Raw genomic sequence first — 12428 nt, 5'->3', positions numbered from 1 at the left:
GCCCAGGCAGCACAACTCCCGAGCCTGCGCTGCAGAGCCCAGGCAGCGCAACTCCTGAGCCCACACCCTGCAACTACTGAAACCCACGCACTCCAGAGCCTGTGCTCTGGGACAAAAGAAGCCCGCACACCAACACGATAGAGCTGCCCACACTCACTGCAACTAGAGAAAAGCCCGCACATCAACAAAGCCCCAGTATGGCCAAAAATCAACAAATTAGTAAAGATTTTTTAAAAAATCACTCAGCTAGTAGGTGCCAGAGGTGGATTTGAACCCAGGTCTTCTGACCTCACTTACTGAAACAGAGAATCTGAAAGTTCGAGGGGACCTCAGAGATCATCTACCCGAGGGATGGTCTCACCAACAAAACATAGCAGGATTGGCCTAGAGTACCAACTTAAGCCTCAGACAAAAGCCAGTTCCCAGTCAGTTTGGTGATTAAGCCCTGCTTCTGCAGAACACTAGTATTATTGAAAGCTGGACGAGGGGGTCCACCTTGACAAATTATGACCAACTTTTTCCATTGCACACAAAGTATATGTATTAATGGGTGCCATTTTCTCCTTTTTTGCTATAGGGAAAGAAAAATAAACAAAGAATATTCATGCAGAGTATTCATGGAAAAACCTGGAAACAGCTGACCATGTTTAGACCGTGCATTTTTTTTTTTTTTAATGTTTCAGACACCTGGGCTCCTAGATGTGCCTCTGCTGTGTCCATCATTTCTGCTAGTAAAACTGCTGCTGGCTCCAATGATGGGACTACATATATCAGTGTGGCGGTGTTCCTCCATCCCAGCTGTTCCCGAGAATCACCTGGAGAGTTTTAAAAACAGATGATGCCTGGACCTGCTCTCCAGAGATTCCGATGACCTCGTTGGAGCGTGGGTGGGTCCAGAGCTTCTTTTTTTTAAAAGACTTCCAGATGATCCTAAGATGTAGCCAAGATTGAGAACCATGGTTTATAGTGCTCTGCAAAGGGTACTGTGGCATCCAGATGCCCTGGAAGTTTGATAAACCACAGCTTTAAGGATGTACCCTTTAAATGTCAACTCATTAAAATACTGTTTGGCCAATGCATCATTTTGTAAAATTCTGAATTAGAAGTCACAAATGTTTTAAGCCCAGGTAGGTTAAAAACTGGGAAATTTCATGGCAAGATTCAGATTTTCTGCTCTTCTGGGAAGCAGTTAAGATCTAGTCGAATTGGACCCACATTCCCAAATTCAGAAATCTGCAGGAGCTGAGCAGCGGGTGCCATCTTTTCATGGGGTTTTCCAGGCCCCTCCCGGCAGCCTCCTCTATACAGCCTGTTCTCTCTGTGAACCTGAGGCCAAGTGTCCTGTGCAGTTTGTTGTGGTCCCTGTGCTGCCGCTTTTCCTCCAGATTATCTGCATCAGCTGCCTGGCCTCTGTAGGCATTTGTGTTTGCAGCCCCTCTAAGGAAGGGTTTTGTCCTCTTTCATTGAGTCTTAAGCATCAGTGCACTTACAAATCAATAAGGAGCGTGCTAAAGATACAGATTCTCCAAGATGACACTGCCCCCCGCCCCAGAGACTCTGACTCTGTAAGGGTGGGTTGGGGCCTGGGAATGCACATTTTTCACATTTACCTAACCTCTGGACCACACTTAGAAAAACACTGACCTAGCGGGCCGAGGGCATTGGCACTTGGAACAAATGAGTTCTTTCAATAGGAAATATCTTTTAATTTTCAGAATGAACATGATCTAAAAGTAGCATCCAGAAAAAGAGATCCAGAAAAGAGTAGCATCCAGAAAAGAAGTCTTTTAAAAAGAGATGCAAGTTCTCTCTTTGCTTGTGAATTCTGGTTTTGCTGGTTGTCTCAGCGCCAGACCTTGGATAAAAACAAGAGTCTCTTGCCAGACACAGATAATTACAAGCCAGAAGTTAAAACAACACCTACACTGGTAAATCTTGATAACAAGGATGACAAAAGAACCAAAAAAGATGTGTGGGTCCCCACCACATGGGTCAGAGAAAGCCTCCACCCACTTCCCATAGCAAAATCCTGGGGAATTATAGAAGAATAAGATATATATAAGAGTCTTGTCTTCAGTTCCCCAGCAGAGATCTGCTGAATCATCCCATATATATATATATATATTGGGTAGGCCAAAAGTTTATCTGTAACATCTTCTGGAAAAACCCAAATGAAGTTTTTGGCCAACCCAATAGAACTATTTCAGCTGGAAGGCAGTTTAGAGGTTAACTTTACTGATGAGGAAACTGAGGGTCAGAGAGGTGATTTGCTCACTTCCACACAGTGTAGCTGCTTAACCTGCTTGGGATTCTTCAGCAGATAAAGCAAACACTTCCAGGAGAATGTCTGTGGCTATATGAATCTCCCAGTCATAAAAATAGGCAGAGCTAAGAAAGAAAACACCTAGTGATCCCTCTATGCAATCTGTCACCAGGGTTACAGGTTCCTATGCCTACCTGCTTGGTCTAAAATGTGATTCATTCATTCGTGTGTGTGTGTGTGTGTGTGTGTGTCTAAAATGTGATTCATTCATTCGTGTGTGTGTGTGTGTTAGTCACTCAATTATGTCCAACTCTTTGTGATCCCACCAGGCTCCTCTGTCCATGGGATTTCCCAGGCAAGAATACTGGAGTGAGTTGCCATTTCCTTTTCCTGGGAATCTTCCTGACCCAGGGATGGAACCTGGGTTTCCTGCCTTGCAGGCAGATTCTTTACTGTCTGAGCCACCAGGGAAGACCAATGCATCCATATTATAAACCAAAGTTCTCTTGGAGCCTAAAGGTTAAAGGTAGGACTTACAATATGTATTTTTACAGTTTGCATTAGTGCTTAACAGCATGCATTCTGTAGACAGGATGTCTAGGCTACAACCATGGTTCTTTAGGGGCAATTCACTTAACTGAGGCACATTACAGTCTTCTCATCTGGAAAATAGGGAAATCAAGCTACCCATCTGACAGGCAGAGCCAGAGAACGGTCTTATCCTCTTTGCTCTCACCTTGGTGCCCTTTCTGTGCCTCTGGTGGTTAGTCCTTCTTCCACTTTGCACTCCATGCACCTCTGTCTGCGTGCCCCAACTCCTCCTGCCACCGTCCTCTGAGAGCCTGTCCCACTGGGTACCAGAAGGGGCTGGGAGTGATGAGATGTGAAAGGGATGGAATCCCATCAGTCCAGCAGCCAGGGCTCTGGCACTCAGACCCCAGCCCAACCTCGTGAGTTCTAGACACGCTTCCCTCACCCCAGGCCTTGGAGGGTGGCTCTCTGCTCCCTCTCGGCATCTGTTAGATGTTTGCATCTGCCCACTGCCTTCTTTATAATTAGCGTGCGTTGTGCGTCTGCCTCTCTGGGGCTGGCTCAGCACCTGACCAGCTGCAGGGCGGGCCGGGCCTGCGTCTGCTCAGCCTCTGTGTCACCTCCAGCAGCTGCATAGTCTGGGCCTGCTTCCTGTTTGCACCTGCAAGCCTCGCTGGCATCGCTCGGGTCCCGTGGGGCCCCAGATCTTCCGTGATATCCCAAGTAGTCTCCTGCTCCCTGTGCCAGGCTTCCTCCCGGCCTGATCACAGCTCCGTGGCCCCAGGGCCACCCTCACCTACTGCAGTTTCAAGGAAGGTCCTGCTGCTGCAGCCCAGCATCCGTGCCACCCTGTCCTGGTAGATCCTAGGGCTGTCCACTAACTGTGCTCTGAGTCTTTGCACATACGTCCACTGGCACCTGTGTGACCTTGCATGTTTCTGGCTCATTCGTTCTCAGCTTGGGATTCCAGGCTGGGTGGGCCCGGGTGACTCAGAATTCCTCCTCCCTGGGACTCCTCCTCCTGACCCGGATCCTTAAGGTCCCAGTCCTTCCCTCTAGCCCTGGACTTTCCTCACATCTCTCCTGCAGGTCTCAGCTTTCCACCCTCCTCCCACGTTTGGCCACCACCTCCTGCCTCTGTGGGTGCCCAGGGCACTGGGGGTTTGTCCAGGCATTCAGCTGCTGGTATTGCTGGGAACCACAAGGCCCTGGGAGAGCAGGAGTCAGCCCGGCCTGGAGGACCCTGGGCAGGGAGCACCTCCTTCTCCGGCCTCTGCCCCACACGGAAGCTACCTCCCAAGGCAGCCACAGGAAACCGGAGTGGGTGCCCCTCGCCAGTAACCACAGGCTCCTGGGTCTGGCACGGGCAAGCTCCCAGCGAGGCCTTCCACACCTTCCTCCAGAGCTGGTGCACCCCTGGGCTGCCCACTCCTCCTTCTCTCTATCCAGGTGCCCCAGCGGACCACCCTCACCTGGCCCGCTCCATCCCACTCTCCCACCCCCACTCCCGACTCGGCCCCCTCCCAGGTGAGCCTGGCTAAGGTAGCTGGGCCGTCGAGGACACCTGCTGGTAGGAAAAGCAAACAGTGCTGCTCCAGAGTCCCTGGGCCTGTGAGCCGGTTCACATTCCTCCTTCCTGGGCTGTCAGTTTCTCAGCATCTGCCAAATCTCTCTCTCTTGTATTGAGGTTTTTTAAATCCCCGTTCAGTAAACACACATGACTTCCACACGTGTACAAACACACACACAGACGGCTCACCCAGAAGCCTCCCGGCTTCTCGGCACAGACAGGAGCCTCCTGGGAAGACACGCTCCCAGACATGTCCCCTGTGCACCCACGGCCACACCTCCCACCCTCTCTTCCCCTGACACGCAGACACAAAAGGGCTGCCAGCAGCCATCTACATGTCCGGAGTCACATCCTTGCTTTCCCCCACGTCCACGGGCCCGGAGGATGCCCATGTTGTGCACACGAGTCCATCTATGGGACAAAACCGGATGACGCGTCGCTGTCAAGCACACAGCCGTGAGAACATAGGTGCGTCCCCTCCCCCCACGCACACAGCTCACGTGGGTCGCATGCGTGGCGTGGACCGAGGGCCCAAACAATCAGGGGCTGCCTCTTGCTTGGGCTTCAAGAAGCTGGACAAGACATGAACTGGGGGCAGGTATACGCTTCTTTCCCAGAACTGGAAAAACGGAACGTGAGACGTGTCACAATGAGGTGTGTACAGCAGGGAGGAGACCAAGGTCTCCAGCCTCTTGGAACCGCGCGGGCTCTCTTAGAAGAGCGCCCAGCCCTGCCCCTCTACTGCTCTGCGCGCTTCCAGTTACCTGTCTGACCACACGTGCCACAGCACAAAAATGGGACAGTGTCACTCCAAATTAAAATCCCTCAACGATGTGATGTGAGTTCCGCTACGCCGCTCAACTCCAGGGCTCCTGGCCTCCCAGCAGCACTGGCCTCTGAGCAGAATGGCTCTGCCTCCCCCTCCTCACCCACCCAGCCCCAGCTGCGCATCGCACCTCGTGTGTCCCCCAATCCCTGGTGCGGGGCATACCCGGGGCACCCTGCCCTGTGGTCATTGCTAGGCACCCCCCCACCTCTGTGGAGCTCCCCACCCCAGCTCAGACCCTCCAGAGCAGACACCCCCAGCAGGGAATCTGGACTTACTGTGCTCCTCCAGCCCCTGGATCATGTCGAATTTATAGATTTCTTTGGCATAATACTCCGACTCGGTGTTTGCTTGCGTGCAGACGTCTCCCCTCTCCCCATGCACCTCCTCCAGCAGCTCTCGGGTGCTGTTGTAAAGATCCAGGACCTGGATGGGGATACTGGCCAACCCGGATGGATCGGGGGGACTGGTGAGCCTGAGTTTGCTCAAGATCTGTCCCCTAATGGCTTCCACCCGCTTCCTCTTGATGTGGTTGAAGTCCAAGGTGGTGCAAGTGGACATGGAGAGGCTGACCGTGGCAAAGTTCAGCAGCGCCAGGACCACCAGGGCCCTCTGCAAGTGCATCTTCAGGCGGGGGCCGGGGAGAAAGGCCACAAGGCCTGGCAGGAGGAGACCCCGGCAGTCGTGCAGGAGGAGGGAGGAAAACCAGGCGGCCTCCCTAGATCCCGAAGACTGAGGCTTGGCAAGAAGGTGCATGAACTCACTGCACTGCGAGAGCTTCAGGACTTCCAGGAAGCGCTGGCAACCCTGAGCGCGAAGAAGCCGACTGTGTGCCGTGAAGCTCTGGGTTTCTTCTCCATGTGTCTAAACAGGTTCTGCTGGGCTCTGACTTCTAGCAGGCCAGGTGGAGGGCAAAGCAGAGGGCTGGGAGGGGTGGCAAGGCAGCTGGGAGTGGGAAGGGAGCTGGAGTTTTTCCTTAGGTAAAAATAAATAGAGCGGATATCTGATATTGCCAAACGCCGCTTGGCAATGGGGAGAAAGTGGGTAATTTTAAAGAAGGAGCAGAAGGACCATGGCTGGGTCCCCAAATCAAAATCCTTGCCTGGCCCTGAAGGAGAGTAAGAAAAGAGGATGGAAAAGAAAAGAGAAAAAAATTATTAAAAAATAAAAATCACCAGTGAGTAGGTGGGGAGAGGCAGGGCTAGGCGGCTGCTGGCCCAGCTCAAGGTGGGGCACAGCGCAACACACGCTTGTCTCTCAGGCACACCATTCATGCTTTCTCTTTTGTTTACACTTCCTGGGGGTGGGGGGGCTTTCTAAATGACTTTGTTCACGCTGCCTCTCATCTTCATTGGCTGGGGTGTGGGCTTATGTTTGCAATTGGAAGGCAGGGGCGGGTACAGCCCCTGGAGAGCATCCCCAGTTAATCCACTTGGACGCCCAGGTCACCAGCACCTCGTCTTCTCCCTCGGCCTCTGCTTCTGTTCCCTGATTCTCTTTAAAAAAATAAAAAAGAAAAGAAAAGACAAATAAAATAGAAGCCAGTTCACTGCACGCCTCCTCCGGAAAGCTGTTATTCCTTCTTTCTCAGGCTTCTTCCCCTATCTCTCGCCTCTCTTGCTCATGCCCTTGGACTTGGCTTTCGGATTCCCTCCCTTTCTCTCCTTCCAGCTTCTCTCTGCCTCTCCCTCTCGCTCAAGCTCCTCTCCCCCTCTCTCTCTCGCACACACTCACATGCACACACACTGCTTTCTCTATTTCTCTCTGCTGAAATTTTATACCTCCCTCCCATGACGTTTCTGGCCCCGGGGCGGGGGGCGGGGGGGGGGGGGGGAGCGGGGGGGGGGGGGGGAAGAGAGGGGGGGGGGGGGGGGGGGGGGGGGGGGGGCCCCGGCCCCCCCCCGGCGCCGGGCCCCCCCCCGGGCCCGCGGGCGGGGGGGGGGGGCCCCCACCCGAGCACCACGCAGGCTCCTTTGCTGCACGATTTTAATGTTTTAAACAGGCACAGGAAAAGCCGAGCCCATTTGAAAAATACTTTGCGAGTCCCGCTCGATCGACGTGGTAACTGAACTTTTTCTCTCCCCCCTCACCCCCCCGCCCCTTGGAGTCACTCCGGCTACACGTTGACTGTTTTTCTGGAAAGTTACGGCCGATGAATCCCCTCCCCTCCTTCTCCCCCAAACTCCTTCGCCCTCACGCCAGCTGTCAGGAGGTCTTCTCCTCGGCGGGTCTCTTGCTCCCTCCTAGACGCACCCCCCACCCCAGTCCCCCGTCCCCCGGCCTGGCAGGACCCTGGGCAGGGGCCTGGGCACGGCCGCCGTGCCCACCCCTCGGGGCTGGGGTGGGAGAGGTTGACGCCCGGTCTCGGACCGGGATTGGAGTTGGGTTCAGCCCCGCAGCTATCCTGGCCCCGACTCTTCATTGACAAGACTGTGGAGTCGGGTGGCTCCCGGAAGCTTGGAGATGCTCCAGGGGCCTTGAAAAAGGGGTGGCGTTTTCCGGCAGACCGAGGGTGCCCCCTGGCGAGGCGAGACCGCCAGTGACAGAGGCTCGGTGGGTCGGAGCCGCGAAGGTCTGGAGGGCTGGATCGGGGGAGGCTAGATGGGGGGAGGGCTGGATGGGTGGGAGCTCGGGGCGGGGGAGAGGGAGGGAGGAGCAGGAGGGCTGGGAGGCGGGGGTGGGGGGCGGGGGGAAGGCTGGTGGGGAGCTGAAGGGGAGGGCTGGAGGCAGGGGGAGCTGAAGAGAGGGCTGTTGGAGGGGGGAAGTCTGCGGGGGTGGTTGGGGAGGTGTGTGATGCCGGGAACCTGGGGAGAAGGGCTCGAAAGAGGGCGAGGAGAAACGAGACGGGGTGCCCTGGGGAACAGCCTCTCTCTCTCTCCGGGCCCCACGTGCGCACACGGGCACCTCTCCCTTCCCCGAGCCCCGCTCCGCCGTCGCTCTCGCAGAAATGTCCTCCAGATGTGCGCGGCCTCCCTCCCCGGCCGAGGGTTCCGCGGGGAGCTGCGCCAGCCAGCGCGGAGTCAGCAGTTGGCCCGAGCCCATTTCCCAGATGGGTGAGGGGAGGGTTTTTTTTTTTTTTCCTCCGCCTTCGTTCCTTCTCTCAGCCTAAATTTCTAGGTCTTTTCTCACCATAAGTTTCGGAAGGTGAAACTTCAAACCACAATGCCCGCGCCGTTTCCACCCCACTGCCCACTCACCCCTCCACCACCCCACCCCGCTCCGACACGGGATAATCTCCGAATTGATCGCTTTTCAGGGAATCGGTGCTGCTCCCCGCCACCCGATCCCACTTCGCCTTCCTGACCCTGGATCCCAGGACATTAACGGAAAGGACGTTCTCTGCATCCCCTGGGCTGTGGTTGATCAGCTTAAGTTGAGGAAATGGAGACAGACCTGTTTAAGAGGCTTCACTGCTTGTGAGTGGTGGAGGTGATATTTAACACGGGCTTTCTGGTTTGGGAAGACATTTATTTGCATAAGAAATGAGGGATCCTAGGTGTAAAAAGTTAAAGTAACTTGCGTTTGAATTACTTTTAGGTCATATAATCAGGGGGAGTCAACACTGAGATTGGGACACAGGAGGTCTATTGCCAACATCTATGCACTTAAATGTGCTGTGTGTAGTCGCCCAGTCCTTTCCAACTCCTTGTGACCCCGTGGACTGTAGCCCACCAGGCTCCTCTGTCCATGGGGATTCTCCAGGCAAGAATACTGGAGTGGGCTGCCCTGCCCTCCTCCAGTGCACTTAAATATTATGCTCTATTTCCTCTGGAATTCAGCTATCATTTGAAAAATATTTTTGACACCTACTATATGCCAGGCACTGTTCTAGGCTCTGTGGAGGCAGCAGTGAACAAAACCAACCAAATCATTCCCTTAAGGACTTTACATTCTAGAAGTGGAGGTAGGACCATGGGGAAGGCAATAACTGAATTAAAATATGTAAATAATGTGGTGTGATAAAAGGTAACTGCCATGGTGGAAAATAAACCAGAGAAGACAGAGTGCCCAGGTTGAGGGGATGTTGCAATTTAAAATCAGAGAAGGCCTTACTGAGACCTCTAAATACTTGCAAAATGGGAGGGAAAATTATTAAAGTTATATCCTTCTGGATACCACCTCTACCAATCAGAGTCTACAGGGCAGGGCTCTAACACATGTATTTTTTAACACACTTCACAGGTGATTCAGGTGCTCTGCAAGGTTTGGAAGCCACTATTCCAGGGCTTCCTTCTGCCCAGAGTGAGCATCTTTTGCTTTCAGGAATTTGGGGAAGAAGTGGGAGTGAAGGTTTGGAAACTGGTGATGGTGGTGTGGCTATAAAAAGTGAAAAGAAAATAGAAATGGAGTCGGTATTGCTAAAAGAGCTCTCTCAAATGGAACCAGAAGGCCATTAAGGAAGTATGAAGTATGCAAGTCTCGGCCTGGGTAAAACCTAACCTTCTGTCCACTGACTGTCCTAATGAAGGCATCCAGAAGATCTGCCAGAAATTCAAGATCCTTATCAGACCCCTATCTTATAATAACTTGTGAAATCCTGTCTACTTATCAGTTGTTTTTTGGTCGCTCAGTTCTGTCCGACTCTTTGCGACCCCATGGACTACAGCACACCAGGTTTCCCTGTCCTTCACTATCTCCTGGAGCTTGCTCAAACTCATGTCCATTGAGTCGGTGATGCCATCCAACCATCTCAACCTCTTTTGGCCCCTGTTCCTCCTGCCCTCAATCTTTCCCAGCATCAGGGTTTTTTCCAATGAATCGGTTCTTCACATCAGACCCTTACTCTAAAACAACTCTTGATTCCTTAAAGACAAATATTTCCTTTCTTGCATCAGAGAACAGCCTCATGGCCTTTGCCTTTGTAATTTCCTTTCTGTTCCTCTTTCCTAGAACACTCTTGATTTTTACCAGAATCTGTGTCTCCTGAATTGCAATTTTCAGACCCCCACCCCCTCAATAAAGCTCTTTATTCTTTGCAGCCTCCATATTGATTACTGTTTGACAGCAACTACAAGAAATGGGAAAATCCTAAGATTAATCCCTTCTTCCTCATCTGGCACCAAGGAAGAAGGGAACAAGGGCTTCACTGAAGCCTTTATTTCATCCATCTTAGATCTTTGGCAGTGAATGTTTATTCAGGTTAAAATCTAACAGGGTGTTACTCTCAATGAGAATCAGAACTCATGAGTAAAAGGTTTTAGGGGTAATCTCTAAGAGTCACCACAAGGGAGGAAGCTGAGAAAGTTCTGCAGGGCTACACAGGTAGGTATCAGCTGAGCTAGGATGAAGTTTCAATTCTTCTGACATCCAGACAGTACTGTTGTTGTCACGGGCATGCTAGCACATAGCCCCACCCAGTGAACGTGTGGATAAATGGTTGGACCTAATCATTTATTAGGGATTGAAGAAATCCTACATTCCAGTTTTAGGGTTGGTAAGCCCTTTTACATGTCTTTGCTTTTGAGAAGCCATCTAAAGCCTTACGCCTAGGATGATGCTGGGGACACTTCACTTTCAGGGCATGAACTCAAGTTCTGGGGTCCCAGCTGGCAGTCCCCAGTACCAAGGATTGGTCAGTGTTATTGAATTAGGGAACCTTACATGTAGAGTCAATGAAGACTCAACTCGATAGTCCCATTAGGCTGGGAATTTGGGGACCATCTTCCTCTACTGGCCCAGGAGACTGGCTGGCACCCAGTAATACACACCAGAGAAAAACACCAGTAAGACCTGGTGTCAGAAAAGCACGTGGCTTTGCTGCTTAATACTCAGGTGGTTTTCCTCAAGGTACTGTTCTGCACCTCCCTGTCTTCAATTGTTGGATAGAAATACTACTTTTGCTCACTTCATGGGGGCTTGGAGGGGTTATTTGTACTTTTGAAAGTTATATTTGATGTGTTGGTTCAACTGCTCTGTCAACTTCTTGAAGGCAGAAATTAGGTATATTGCACTTTTCATCATAAGTCATTTATTAGCACCTGACCCTCAGGGTGTCAGTCCAATAACTTATCTTGTCTCCTACACAGTTGTTATGCATTTTCCATGCACTAATAACTGTGAAGTTCCTCTGTACATTGACAAGAGCTATACACATGAAAAGGATAAGAATAATTACTACTATTAATAGTAGTGCTTTGCACCTTACAACTTACCTATTTGAACAGAGGCCCTGATGCTGGGAAAGATTGAAGGCGGGAGGAGAAGGGGACGACAGAGGATGAGATGGTTGGATGGAATCACCGACTCAATGAGTCTGAGTAAACTCTAGGAGTTGGTGATGGACAGGGAGGCCTGGTGTGCTGTGCAGTCCATGGGGTCGCAAAGAGTAGGACACGGCTGAGTGACTCAACTGAACAGAGGTAGGCAGTTTCTAAAGACTAAAACTTTTCACTGTCCCACAGGAGCACCCTCATCAGGATTTAATATGTGGAGATTCCTTCCAAATGTCATAAAAGGTAGGTTTAGGAAAGATTTGGTTTAAATTTGAGGATGGCACATACACTCCAGGAAACAATGAAGCGGACCCTTTAAGTCTTGGAGTGAAAGGGCGGAGCCGTCGTCAGGGACGCGACTGAGCCTCTGGGTTTCCAGGAAGTGACGTCAGGCAGCCGCAGAGATGGAGGACTTGTTGGACCTAGGCGAGGAGCGGCGTCGCGGCCCGGCCACCTCCGTGAGGACCGACTCGGGGCGGGGATCGGGGCCAGGAATTAGCGGGTGGGGAGGGGCGACCCCGCCGGCCCTGGCTTCTCTGAGCCGCTTCGGCCCAGCCTGTCCCTGGCGCCAGGAGCCAGCAGGCTCTGAGCCTTGCGGGGGTGAGGCCGGAGAGGAGGCGGCCTCCCTCGCCCCGCCCCTGGGGCAGCGGTGAGCTCCGCTGCTGGCCTAGGGTTTGCTTTCTTTAAAATTCTCAAAGACTGGAAAACAGATCCTGCCCCTGCCGGCCTGTGAGAACGGTGGGAAATTTCCCAGCTTCTCTCCGCTCTCTGGAGCTCCAACTTGCCAACTTCCCAAGGATGGACAGATAGATCTGAGAGTGACTGGAGGTGCCCTGGCGAGGGTCACACTTGCACTCATGCTAGAGCTTTTTCCCTTGGCCATGTCATGCCCAGAGTTGAAGTAAAAACCGTACTGTTTTCAGAGTGGAAGAAGGGAAAGGAGTTAGGGAGAGCCTTTCTTTCCACTCACCCCCAGGGGAGATGGGCGTTACCTCAGTTTTAAAGAGCGAGGGCGTGGCCGGAGGC

The 12428-nt window shown here is 52.4% G+C and overlaps 2 protein-coding genes across 4 annotated transcripts in view; one reads left to right on the top strand and one right to left on the bottom strand.

Moving 5' to 3' along the window:
* TGFB3 (transforming growth factor beta 3) overlaps window positions 1-6958 on the bottom strand; it is a 24469-nt gene extending 17511 nt beyond the window's left edge. Inside the window, exon 1 of the mRNA XM_040226040.1 lies at window positions 5469-6958. Within this exon, the coding sequence (XP_040081974.1) occupies window positions 5469-5946 (478 nt within the window). The 5' untranslated portion in view covers window positions 5947-6958. The remainder of the gene's footprint in view (window positions 1-5468) is intronic.
* A 985-nt stretch (window positions 6959-7943) lies between these two features.
* Window positions 7944-12428, top strand: part of IFT43 (intraflagellar transport 43) — a 114952-nt gene continuing 110467 nt past the window's right edge. The window contains exons 1-3 of one of the 3 annotated variants that reach the window (XM_040226034.1): window positions 7944-8606; window positions 11592-11645; window positions 11782-11860. In XM_040226034.1, coding sequence (XP_040081968.1) covers window positions 11807-11860 — 54 coding nt within the window. In that variant the 5' untranslated portion in view covers window positions 7944-8606; window positions 11592-11645; window positions 11782-11806. The remainder of the gene's footprint in view (window positions 8607-11591; window positions 11646-11781; window positions 11861-12428) is intronic. The other 2 variants (XM_040226036.1, XM_040226037.1) reach the window with 2 other exon arrangements.

Source organism: Oryx dammah, unplaced genomic scaffold (assembly GCF_014754425.2).
Source record: "Oryx dammah isolate SB20612 unplaced genomic scaffold, SCBI_Odam_1.1 HiC_scaffold_26, whole genome shotgun sequence".
Classification (NCBI taxonomy): Eukaryota; Metazoa; Chordata; class Mammalia; order Artiodactyla; family Bovidae; genus Oryx; species Oryx dammah.
The sequence above is the reverse complement of the archived record's forward strand: the minus strand, read 5'-3'. Positions and strand labels throughout refer to the sequence as shown.